Source organism: Psammomys obesus, unplaced genomic scaffold, assembly GCF_907164565.1.
Source record: "Psammomys obesus unplaced genomic scaffold, mPsaObe1.curated_primary_1811, whole genome shotgun sequence".
NCBI lineage: Eukaryota > Metazoa > Chordata > Mammalia > Rodentia > Muridae > Psammomys > Psammomys obesus.
In genome coordinates, this window is record NW_026594428.1 from 14,411,039 (window position 1) to 14,423,210 (window position 12,172).

The 12,172-nt window shown below is 47.2% G+C and overlaps 1 protein-coding gene across 1 annotated transcript in view; it reads left to right on the plus strand.

The window, feature by feature from the left end:
• Ankh (ANKH inorganic pyrophosphate transport regulator) overlaps positions 1-12,172 on the plus strand; it is a 138,715-nt gene that overhangs the window by 99,683 nt on the left and 26,860 nt on the right. Inside the window, exons 5-7 of the mRNA XM_055618989.1 lie at positions 4,018-4,188; positions 6,789-6,923; positions 9,170-9,262. Coding sequence (XP_055474964.1) covers positions 4,018-4,188; positions 6,789-6,923; positions 9,170-9,262 — 399 coding nt within the window. The remainder of the gene's footprint in view (positions 1-4,017; positions 4,189-6,788; positions 6,924-9,169; positions 9,263-12,172) is intronic.

The window sequence follows — 12,172 nt, forward strand, 5'->3', positions numbered from 1 at the left end:
AAGGAGTGGCTACTTACAAGGCTAAAGGACCTGCCCTATTTCAACTTCTCCACAGCCGCTGCAGTTCTACTCAGCCAGTCAGCCTTGCAGAAGCTTCAATGGAAGGAGCAGCTTTTTCCAGGAACTTTCACAGTGCGAATAAATGACTGAGAAAAATAAATCAGTGAGAAAATTGCTTAATAATACCTAGAATTCTAGCAGCCACTCCCACTTTAAAAAAATTGCCCCAAAGTTTATTGGTTCAGATAATAGCACAAGCTGAAGCATGTGACTTGTTTCCCACCTCCATACGGAACTGTGATTCCAGGTGTCCATCGTGAACTTTACGAAAATGTTACTGTCTTGTTTTATTCCGTGATCATCCAGACTTTGTTCAGATCATAGTGGGAATCCTCTCAATGCCGTCTGTCCTTCCTGGTACCTCCCATACCCTTCCAGGGTCAGCTGGGAACCTTCTCTGCATTATCGCCTTTTCACCTCAGCCTTTGGCAAGACCCTAACCTTGCCTGACCCTGGCAGCAATGCTTCTGCAGAAACTGTAAGTGCAGGGGCACAGTCACCTCAGCTGACCCTGGGGAGCTGTTGGAGGTCACTCGCCGTCACACCTCCCAGGAGATGACCTCGGTTCCCACTTCACAGGGAAAACGGAAGCATCCACATTCTTATCTTGAGGCCACAATTCCCCTATGTTCCCCCATTTGCAGAGGTGGTATCTCCCTTTCATCTTCTCCACCTGCACCTCAGGTCCTGATCAAGCCTGCTTTCTTAGAAGCCTTATTAATTTGTTTTCAGTGACCCTTCTGTTTCCCTGGATGACTGCCTGGGCACACACACATACTCAGATAGATAGAAAACACAGGGCAGCAAGCAGCTTTCCCTGGATCCAATGTACCTCTTCAGCCACATCCTGTCTTTCTCTTTAGTACTCCACACCACTTCTTAGAAGGACAGTTTCCACTCACTGCCTCCATTTTTTTCTACTTCCTTATCAGTGTGTTCTCTACATAAGTCTGGCTACACCTCTGTCAGCTCTCCCAGATGGTTCTTACTAAGGACCTGGACAGCTACTGGGCCATTAGACCCAGGAGGCAGTTTCCAATGTCTCATCTCACCAGCTCTTCACACTAGGCTCCACCCTTCTTCAGGACGCAGTCCTGGTACTGGCCTCACTATGGCCATGAAGAATCTGACTAATGCCTACAATGATCTGGATGTGATTTGCCCCCATCCCCATTTCACATACAGAAGGGTTGGTCTATTTGAGAGGTGGAGCCTTAGATCATAGAGGGCTGCCCTTGGAAGGGTTGTAGGATTCCAGTCTCTCTGGATTCATATGTTTAAGTGATCTTTTCCTGTCATACACATTCCCACTATTGCCCTCAGCCATGAAGTAATACAGCCAAGGTAGGTGGAGGGGTCGCACCAGAGCCTGCATGCTATCCAGGATGCCTAGCCTCTAAATCTGCCCACTTATAATGACAACATCATGTTGTCTAGGTTTATAGCATCTACCACACGACCGTGATTCCCCCCATTAAATAGCTATCGCCTCGCCTTCTCAGAATTTCAGCCAGTGCTACCCAAGAGTCCCTGTGACATTCCCACTCAGGTCCTCCAAAGATACCCAGAACCTGAATTGAAGATCTTCCATAGCAAGAATTTTGCTGAGTAAATTGGCAAGTGCACTCATCTGGTTAGAAACTTAGGAGCCACCCTGGGAGCATCTCCCTTTATCATGAAGGGTTCTCTTCTAAGCTTCGGCCTTTCTTCCCCTTGCTGTGCCCCTCTCTGCTGCTGTCATTCACTCTGACTGAGAATCACCCCTTCCTATCCACAGTAGTGAGTGGCCTCTTCACCCAGTCCACCCAGCCACCCTGGATCTCCACAGTTCCTGATGCTGCCACAGCTATCTCACCCACTGAAACCCTGACCACCTCAGCCTCTGATTAAAGGGATACTTGAAACTCTCGGTCCTAATGCTGACTGATAAAGGGCTGAGTCCCACTTCCTTCTGCCTGTCTGGCTCCATCATGGTTCTTGTCCCACCTTGCTCCCTGGTCCACAGTCCACCTACCACAGCTCCTCCAGCCTGGAAGAAACACTCTGCCTCAGTTACCCACACCTCCTTCCCACTCCTCCCACCTCTGCTCAGCCTGGGCGGTGCCCACAGAAATGCTTCCCTCCCCCGCATCTGCTCTGTCATGACAGGCAGTGTGAGCTCACTAGCCCATTGTTTGGTTAGTGTGTCTGTCCTCTCCACTAGACTGTTAGCTTCAAGAAGTCAGTCTGGGGCTGACTCTGCCGAGTAGCAGTACCTTGCCTGGGGCCAGTATCAGCTTTCACGGGTAACATACTCAGAACTAACGCAGCAGGTTCCTTCTGAACATAACCTGACATGCTTTGGGTGGCCATGTCAGATTCAGAATTGTGAATCTCAACCAGAATGTAAAGTGCATAGGCGCTTTGAGTTTTTAAGTGATGTGGTCTGCCAAGAGGATATAAGGCCCTGACAGGTGTTGGGCCACCTGCTTGGTCTGTTACAATTTCAGGGGGATGCTGACAGCATCTTCACCTTGACCTTGGGTGCTCCCCTGGACAAGCTCATCTACCCATCACCCTTCTGCTGTATGGGCTGGTATCTTGTCACCCCCCACGGTTACTCCTCTTTGCTACATGTCTTCCCTCTTCCTCAAATCCTCCTCCATGATCCTGCTCCTTGGACTTCTATCTTTCAGAACTGTCCTGACAGCTTAGGCTTTAGAGGACACGCCAAGCTTCTCATTTTCACTCCACACACCAGGTTCCAGGCTGCACATACCACCACTGTAGTTTACTGTGCACTTTCTGTTGATGGTAAAAATGTGAAGCTTGCCATGGATATGCCACTCCGAGCATACATAAAAGGGCATCCTAGGCAACTCTCACTACATAGCCAAGTAAATAAGCATTGTGTCCACAACCCAGATGCCCAAGCTTCTGGGCCATCCAGTGTTTCCTAGCAAGGCTTCTTCCCCCTGCTCTTCACATCTTTCAGTTCACTGCCTTTGGTCCGGTTGGAAGCAGCATGGAGACAATGCTTCCTTCTGCCACTCCTCAGCACGTCCTCCTGGCATGGCAAATGTGTATGAGACTGGGTGAATGAGACAGTGTCAGTGAACACCTCCCCGACTTGTGTCTGCTCAAGTTGCCCATGTTCTCGGCTGCCTGCTCACAGCCACATATCCTTGTGGCACCTCTGTGTTCTGTGCACTGAGGACCCAGTGGTGAGAGTTGCCACGTTTCTGGCAGCTGCGGGATGAGGTGGTTAAAATTTTGTAAAACTCTGATTTCGAAACTTCACCATCCAAGAGAGATTTATACGTCATCAGCACTTCAGTCTTTACTGACTATGGTCACTTCTACTAACCACACAACCTGTTTTTCAGCCTCTAAGTATCACCACTGTGGCTTGGAGCAAAAGTTTTGTAGATGGTAAATATGAAGCCTGCTACTTTCTAGTACAGGACATCCAGGTCTCTTACTCCAGAAACAAATGGGCACTGTAGTCACACTGCAGCTAATATTTTAATAACTTTCCCAGCGTAGTATGTTGTTTTTTAAAATTTAATTTGCAGTACTGTTGGGAACAGCATTTTTAGTGAATTTTATCCTGTAAATGTCCCTGCCTATCTGCCCCTGCACATCACTGACTATCATGGCTTTTTTCTCTGCTGTGGAAAAAGCCTACAGTGGCCATTGGGGAGGCAGCTAAGAGGCCAGAGTTTCCAGGTATTTCTTAGCGAGTAATCTTAATAAGGAGTACAATTGACTTAAATAGTCTCAGTGGTGGATCTAACAAAACCACGGCTGTGAACCCCCAGTCAACCCCAGGTATCTGCATCTGGATCATAGGAGGTCAGAACTGAGCTAAAGCCAGTGGTCAGCTCTCTGTGTCAGCTCCTGGGCTCAGGAGGCTAGCCCAACCTCCGTGGACCAACTCCCCTTGCTCTGCTCACCTGCCCTGCTCTCCTCCCACAGGTTGTCTTTGTAGCCATTCTTCTTCACAGTCACCTGGAATGCCGAGAGCCGCTGCTCATCCCCATCCTGTCTCTGTACATGGGTGCGCTTGTGCGCTGTACCACACTGTGCCTGGGCTACTACAGGAACATCCACGACATCATCCCGGACAGGAGCGGCCCAGAGCTGGGGGTGTGTGCATGGTTTGACTGTTCAAAATACTAACACATACTGGTTTTACAAAGTAACAGGATGCCCTGTTTTCATTCTGGTATGCATCAAGGGTTGGTCATACTCAATCTCCCATTTTACTGTCTCTCTGCCCCCCTACCCTCTCTGCTTAACCCACAGGGTTGTCTTTACCTGTTCAGCCATGGGCTGACCAAGACCCAGAGAATATAAAATGAGAACTCAGTGTAATGAGCCTAAAGATCAAGTGCTAGGGGCTTTCTGAGGGGATGGCAGTCAGGAGCATCATGAACTCTACAGATGGGAATGATCTTAGAAGTGACTATCCAGCCTCGCCAAAGGAGGAGACAGTGTGTCATGTCAGGTCAATGGTGACACAGCATTTGTACCTGCTTGTACTCTCTATGGTAACCTCTTTTGTAGTCCAGAAAGCATGAGATTCATGGGACCTTTGTGCTCATGTTTTATAATTTTTAATATCATAGCATGGCCCAGACTCTGTTTATATACTCTCTGTACTGGTAGTTCCAGTTTCTTAATTGGGCACGTCCTAGGGACCACGAAGAACTTTAGGTACCATAGTGTGATGGGAAACCTTACAATATGGCCTTTACTTTCAAACAGATTTATAACTCAATAGGCAGGTAAGACCAACAAAGAAGCAACTATTAGGGAAAAACAAACAAACAAACAAACAAACAAACCTAGATGAGTCCAAAACAGTGTCGATACTCCATGGAACCCAAAGGCCTCCAATTTTGGTCCTGATGTCTAAAAAGCCTCCTTGGAGAAGTTTCAGTTTGTCCTGGGCCTTAAAAGCCAATTAAGAATCAAGTTAAAAAAGAGGGAACAAGTCAGGAGCCTGACACAGAGGACCTCTGAAAGGCTCTGCCCTGCAGACTATCAATGCAGATGCTCAGACTTATGGGCAACCTTTGGGCAGAGTGCAGGGAATCTTAGGAAAGAAGTGGGAAACAGTAAGATCTGGAGAGGACAGGAACTCCACAAGGAAAGCAACAGAACCAAAAAATCTGAGCACAGGGGTCTTTTCTGAGACTGATACTCCAACCAAGGACTATGCATGGAGATAACCTAAGACCCCTACACAGATGTAGCCCATGGCAGTTCAGTATCCAAGTGGGTTCCATTGTAATAGGAACAGGGACTGTCTCTGACATGAACTGATTGGCCTGCTCTTTAATTACTTCCCCCTGAAGGGGGAAGCAGCATTACCAGGCCACAGAAGAAGACAATGCAGCCACTCCTGATGAGACCTAATTGACTAGGATCAGAAGGAAGGAAAAGAAGTCCTCCCCTATCAGTGGATTTGGGGAGGGGCATGCATGCAGAGGGTAGAGGAAGGGAGGGATTGGGACAGGAGGAAGGAGGGAACCACAGGGGGGATACAAAGTGAATAAAGTGTAATTAATAAAAAATTAAAAAAATATTTAAAAATACAATCACTGAACTTTAAACATGAAAAAAAAAAGAATCAAGTTAAGAGTAAAACACCCAATGTTCCACACGAGGCCAAACATTCTCATCACAAGTCATGGAGAGTATTGGGCTTGTGTGTGTACTTACGTCTACCCACGTGCATTAGACGCCATTTCTCTCCATCCAGCTATAAGGCAGAGGAAGGATTATGTCTAACCCTGACCACACTCCACCCCAAGTCCCCAGCTTAACCATGCAATGCTTTGATTGTGTCACAAATAATAATTGTGTTAACCGTGTGCCTCATCCTCAGTCAAGCTACCATTGAAATCCTACCTACTTACTTCCACCACTTGACCAGTCACAATTATCTTGATGGGATGAGACCAATGTCTCTCTCTCACTCCCCCTCCCTCCCCCTCCCTCCCTTCCTTTCTCCCTCCCTCTTTATGTTCAGCCTCTAACAAAGGGAAAGAAATCAAAATGCCTGAGACGGTCCTTTGATGTAACTCTTAACCTCTTAAAAAACAAAACCAAAATTTCACAACAGAAGCCACACTTGAAAGATAACACACATCTTGGCTGCAGATGTCTTCAGGCATGCCTTGTCCTTTGCTTTTGCTTCGCTTACTGTTCCACACAGTGTGTGGTTCCTGTGAAGGCTCTGGAGGTGGGAGTCTCTGTGGCTGAGCTAAATAGTTCTGCGTTAATTGGACACATTTGTATATATTGCCTGATTTCAAAGCAGATTATAATAGGTTTTTATTTCTCAGAGTTACCTCCTACAGACATGGCTTCAAGCCAACCACTGTGATGACATAAACAGAGACTCATTTCAAACCTGCTTCTCAGGTCCTGGAACTGGACTCCACCTTGTATGGAGGCTGGTTCCACACATGGAAAACACTGGTCGGGATCCATCGAGCTCTACTCAGTGTCTGCTTTGATTTCACAGTAGCTTGCCAGCTGTCTGAATTAATTTCTAATAGGACTGTACACTTAATTTTAATTCAACTTGGCATGTCTTCAGAGGCTTTTCTGTATGTTATTGTTAGGCATAATGAAGTTGCTATTGATTGGTATAAGAAGGACAAGCTCTGATTTTAGGCTGTTTTCTGTTCTACTTCTGTAACTTAATGAGCTTTGACCTTTGTCTCTCAAAACAGGGTGATGCAACCATAAGAAAGATGCTGAGCTTCTGGTGGCCTCTGGCTCTGATTCTGGCCACACAACGAATCAGTCGGCCCATTGTCAACCTCTTTGTGTCCCGGGACCTTGGTGGCAGCTCTGCTGCTACAGAGGTAGGACACTTTGTGGGCACACATGGGGGGATAAAAATGATACAAATTTATTTCTAGTTTGCTTCAGGAGCTCAAGCACTTCTAAGGTACTAGGTCATATGACACAGTGTCAATTGAAGCCATAAGGGGGTGACTTTTGAAGTTTACATCTCTGTGACTATGGAAGAAGATACCTACTTCATCCTTCTCACTTAGTGCATGAGGAACTGAAGCATAGGAGAACAGACAGGGACAGAACCTGCTAGAAGCTGGGATAGTGAGAACATTCCAGCTTGCTGGCCTCCTTCTCATGGCCCTTCCATTTCTCCACAGTGTCAGGATGCAGCCTCTTCATTGTTGCAAAGGATGGTGGGAAATGCCTGTAGGAACTCTAGCACGTCTGTTGTGACCCAGCCTAGCCTCACCTGCTCTGCCCCTGTGTTACACACATGCCATACCACCTATGGACTCGTTGACAGTCAGCCCTCCTCCAGAGGAGGGTCTCCTGCGTGCACTCACTCAAAGCTCCAGAAATGGATCTAGAAACTGGCTGCCATTGCACAGAAACAGTTGACTCATCCTTCTTTCAATCAGGGGATGATGAGGCAGAATGACTTCATTTGTTTCTTCCTCCATTGCCTTCTGGAGAATTAATTCTCTTGCTGGCACCTCTGATTCTTTAGAAAGGCTGGTGGCTTCTCATTAGGGCCTCCTGTTTACACCTGGCCTTGACTGCACTGTCAGCAGCTCTCCAGCCCAGAGTATCCTGCCAGTTTCCATGTCCTGGGTAGCGCTCCTGTTGGCCAGGAGAATATGCCTATAAATCAAAGTCAGAATAATTTCTCTGGCGCCCGTTTGTTCCTGGATTTTGGTATCTGAGTCACAGATGCATCTTTGGTGGCTGCTATAGTACAGGAGTTTTTCCCGTCACATACTGACTTTCCAAGTAAAATGTATGGAACTACCATCACTTATGTGCTATGATTCCATCTTCCCATAAATTAACCAAAAGAGGACAGATTTTGTATTAGGCATTTCCAAATGGCCAGCTATGGCATAGAAGCTCAACATTGTGTGTGATTATGCTCAGGCACTCATTTGCGTTTTAGTCATTTCCCATCATCCCTGTATGTTTAATATTTTACCAGTGACATTTCTGTGAAGAAACTGAGATGGGGGTCCAACAGGGGAAGGTTCCCATCTCACTCACCCCAGAGTGTAAGGGAGGTTTAGATCTAGGCCTGCCTAGCATGATGTTCTTTTTATGTTATGCCATGCCACACCACACAAGTTTCCTCACATAGCTGCTGACTATATCATGTCCCTGTGTTCTGGGCACAGTTGCTCTGTCCATTAAATCAAAAGAAGCCTGACTTCCTCTTTTACCAGTGAGTTAAAAAACCAGCTGCCAGAGTGCAGCCATAGATGCCAAATTTTCATTTTCCTCCTTTTCATTCATGCAAGAAAAGAAAACCCTTTTCATGGAAACCCATCAGTAGGCTTTCCTGTGTGAATGTTTATTGATTTCACTGAACTAAAGTTTTGAGTTGGACCACTAGGACCAAGCAGCCTGAAATGTGTTGAGTTGAAAAGATAGTAGCACAAAGTCGCTGACAAACAAGTCCGTCGTGCTAAAGATCAGCGTGGAGGTGGAGAAGCAGAGCCAGCCTAAGTCTCTTCTCCTAATATAGTTTTGGGACCCACACTGAGCTGGAGGAGATAGTACAATGTGGACTAGAGTCAAGATCACCAGCATCTACCCATAACTCCAGAGCACGGGAGGCAGAGATGCAGGAGCCTCTGAACAAGATGACTGGCTAGATGAGCCAAATATAGGCTCTAGTGCGAGGCCCTCCCTCAACACATGAGGTGAAGAACAATTGAGAAAGATACCCAGGGTCAACCTGGCCTATACACATGTGCAACACAAGTACTCACACATATGTGAGTACTTGTATGCATACTACACACATGTGCAAAGCACCATGTAAGATTGTGATTGACTTGGGAGCTTGGTTAGGCCCAGTGGGAAGAACCAAGATTCTGGGGTCTGAGGAAGGGGGATTGAAGTCTTGGCTTTTTAAGCAGGGGATCTGGCCTGTTTCCTTTTTAGGTTTATATGAAACACACCTCTTCTGGGTTTCAGACCATCTTGTGGCCAGTGAATACAGGGACAGATGTGCCACTCGCCTTGTCGCCTAGCCTGGCAGATCCTGGAGGACTTCCTGCGGATGCCCACACTAACACTGTCCACTCTTCCCTTGCAGGCAGTAGCAATTCTGACAGCTACATACCCCGTGGGTCACATGCCATATGGCTGGTTGACAGAAATCCGTGCTGTCTACCCTGCTTTTGACAAGGTGAGACCTCTGTGGCACAGTGTCAGAAACACACTTCATAACATTGCCACTTGATGGACAGGGGTCTCCAAGGAAAAACGCTGGACATTTTCCTCTGAGAATAACAGAGGAGAGTGGGGCTTAACTTGCTGCAGATTCTGGACTGTTTCTTTCCAAATTGGTATTCCCGGGGTCACATTATCCCTCTTGAGTGAGTATTTTCAAGGAGGAAAGTAAACACCCCCGTAAAGTTCATTGGGCTTTGTTCCTGTGGCTTACTATTATTCAGTCATAACTTGTGGATCCTGTACTAGATGTCCAAGTTGTGGACACATGAGGCAGGGGTTTGGGCTCATGGGCATATGACTGTCTTGCTATGGCAGGGAGATATACATAGACAGTGTCTGTGTAGCAAGACTTGCTTCCTGTTTGTCTGGATTTTTTTTTTCCTTAAGGTGTATTTATTTATGTCCATGTATGTGGTGTATGAGTTTCTGTGCACCAGAGGCATGCAGGTGCCCACAGAGGCCAGAGGACATCTGGAGCTGGAGTTACAGGTGGTTGTGGGGGTGCCCGTGGGGGTGCTTGGAGCTCCCTCACCAGCTCCATACCTCCACCCTCAATTCAGCTGAAAATCTTAGTGGCCAGCACTTCTGCCCTCCTGCTACTGTTGGCCCCACCAAGGGAGGCATCTAACCCTTCTGACCTCCGCTTTGGCTTGGTGGGAACTGTCCTGCTTGTCAGTTAGTAAAGGTCTACTTAATCACACACTCAAAAAGGTCTCCTTCTCAAAGGACAGACTTGTAGAATGTAGCTTGCAAGAGACTCCTTCCATCCCCCATTACACCCTAAGCCCAGGGTATTTCCCAAGTCTAGACAAAGGCCACCATAAGTCCACCCCCGACACATACACACACACACACACACACACACACACACACACACACACACACACACACACAGGTTCTGTTCTCACCTCCCATGACAGTGTTCTTCCATACTGACCAGCCTCCTGCTGGCCTTCCATTTCCCTTCCCCTTCCTTTTTTGGGCACACACGCTCTTCGAAAAGTCAGACTCACCTCTCAGCTGCAGGGGTCCCTCCGGGAATCATAGCATGAGATGGGCTAGTGACCTTACGCAGGACTGCGCTGATGTGGCCCTCCCTTAGTTGCCTATTGGTTCCCACCCTGCACCAGTCACCAACATTTGATGCAGCACCAGCATGAAGAGCCTCTCCTAGGTCGTATTTTTGGTTGATTCCTACAGATCTCTGAGACTGTGCAATGTCTAAGTCGTTTTAAGAGAGGGACCTTCTGTTTGGTGAATTAATGCCATCTGTAGATAGAATCACTGCCTTCATTTCATGGAACACTGTGTGTAATAAGTCCTAGAAAACCAAGGCAGATGTCAGTCTTTGCTGAATTTCTGTTCTCCCTCTGGTAAGTAAGATTATATAACACAACTTACAGCCGAGAGAGGAGGCACTGCAATGTGTGAATTGTTGGCTGGGATGGCCCCTTGTGAAGTTTGGCTACCTTATAATAATAATAAACTAAACAATACCACCCTCTATGTCTTCAGCAGGAGGACCCAAGAAAAACATTGTTTTACTCTTAATCACAGAGGTTACAAGCTATGAATTTTTTTTCTTTAATGAGCCTACCTCTGGCCAGAAACTGGAGTTACTTGGGATCCTTTTAAAGCCTCACCATTGTTTGCACACATTCCAGCGAGCAGTCCCAAGCCATGTTTGGCTTGGGAATGCTATCTGCCCATCAATGTCTTAGACCCCTCAGTGTGGGCTTCCAATGTTCCTTGCTTTGACTATTGAAGTCTTTGACCTGTCTGTAGGTTCCAGAAAAAGAGACCTAAAATCTTTCACATACTGTGGAGTGATTCGACTAAATATAAACCATGTGTGCAAATTCTCTATTTTTTTAGTTGTTGTGTATCAAAGAGTTCATTAGACAAGTAAAATGAAAGTGCTTGTCTAAAGCTGGTGTGCCAGTTCATTTCAACTGCTTCTGCAGAGATGTGTGTATGCTTTCTTACAAATAATGATGTCCTATAGGAGTGCTCACAGCGGCCATCAGCGTCGGCCGGGACTGTTTGAGTGAGGCTGTCTGGTTTTTATAGTGTCGATCCCCACCTTCACCCTCCATCAAGCCAATGGGGAGCCAGGTCTCACGAATGGCTTTTGTTCCTCGGCTCTGGAGCTGAATTGATCTATAATGAAGCTGGGTTCTTCTCTGATTTGGAGTGAGGCCAGACGCTCCAAGGAGTATGCCCGGCAGTGAGCTGGGACCGCCTCAGCAGGCCTGCTCACTCAGTGTACTTTTTAGTGTCCCATGAGCACATACGTGAAGCACCTTGCAGGATTGGCTTACAGTTCAGTGTGGCAGATGCTCCTTGATATCTTGTTCTACTTAAGTGCTTCTGGGCCAGAGAGTGGGCAAGACCTGCAGTAGCTGATTGCAGAATACATAGGGGTCAAGCCTGTGAGGATACCCCGTCTATCCACACAGCTCCAGCATCATCGGGAAGGAGGCCAGGAAACTGTCTATAAGCCAGAGGTTAGACAGGCTTTCACAAGCAGATGGGCTAGGGAGGGGATGGGCCTTTCGAAGAGGGGTACTTTGAAAACCAGAAAATCCAGAAGGGGAGGAGAGACAAATGCATGGATGTGGGGGAGAGTGGGAGTCCCGTTTGGGATGCAGGTGGAAGTGATGGTGGGAAGGTGTGTCTGGGGCACAAAGCAGCCATTAAGTGCTCAGGGGAAGTTTTATTCCTTTGGTAGGGAGGAGAGGTCAGTGATCCATGGCATTTAAGGAGACACCAACCCTGGTGGCCAGGCACAGGGTCTGCTGAAGCCAAAAGGGGACACATGAGTCAGGAAACAGGCTTCAGAGCCAAGGCCCTTCAGGGTGAG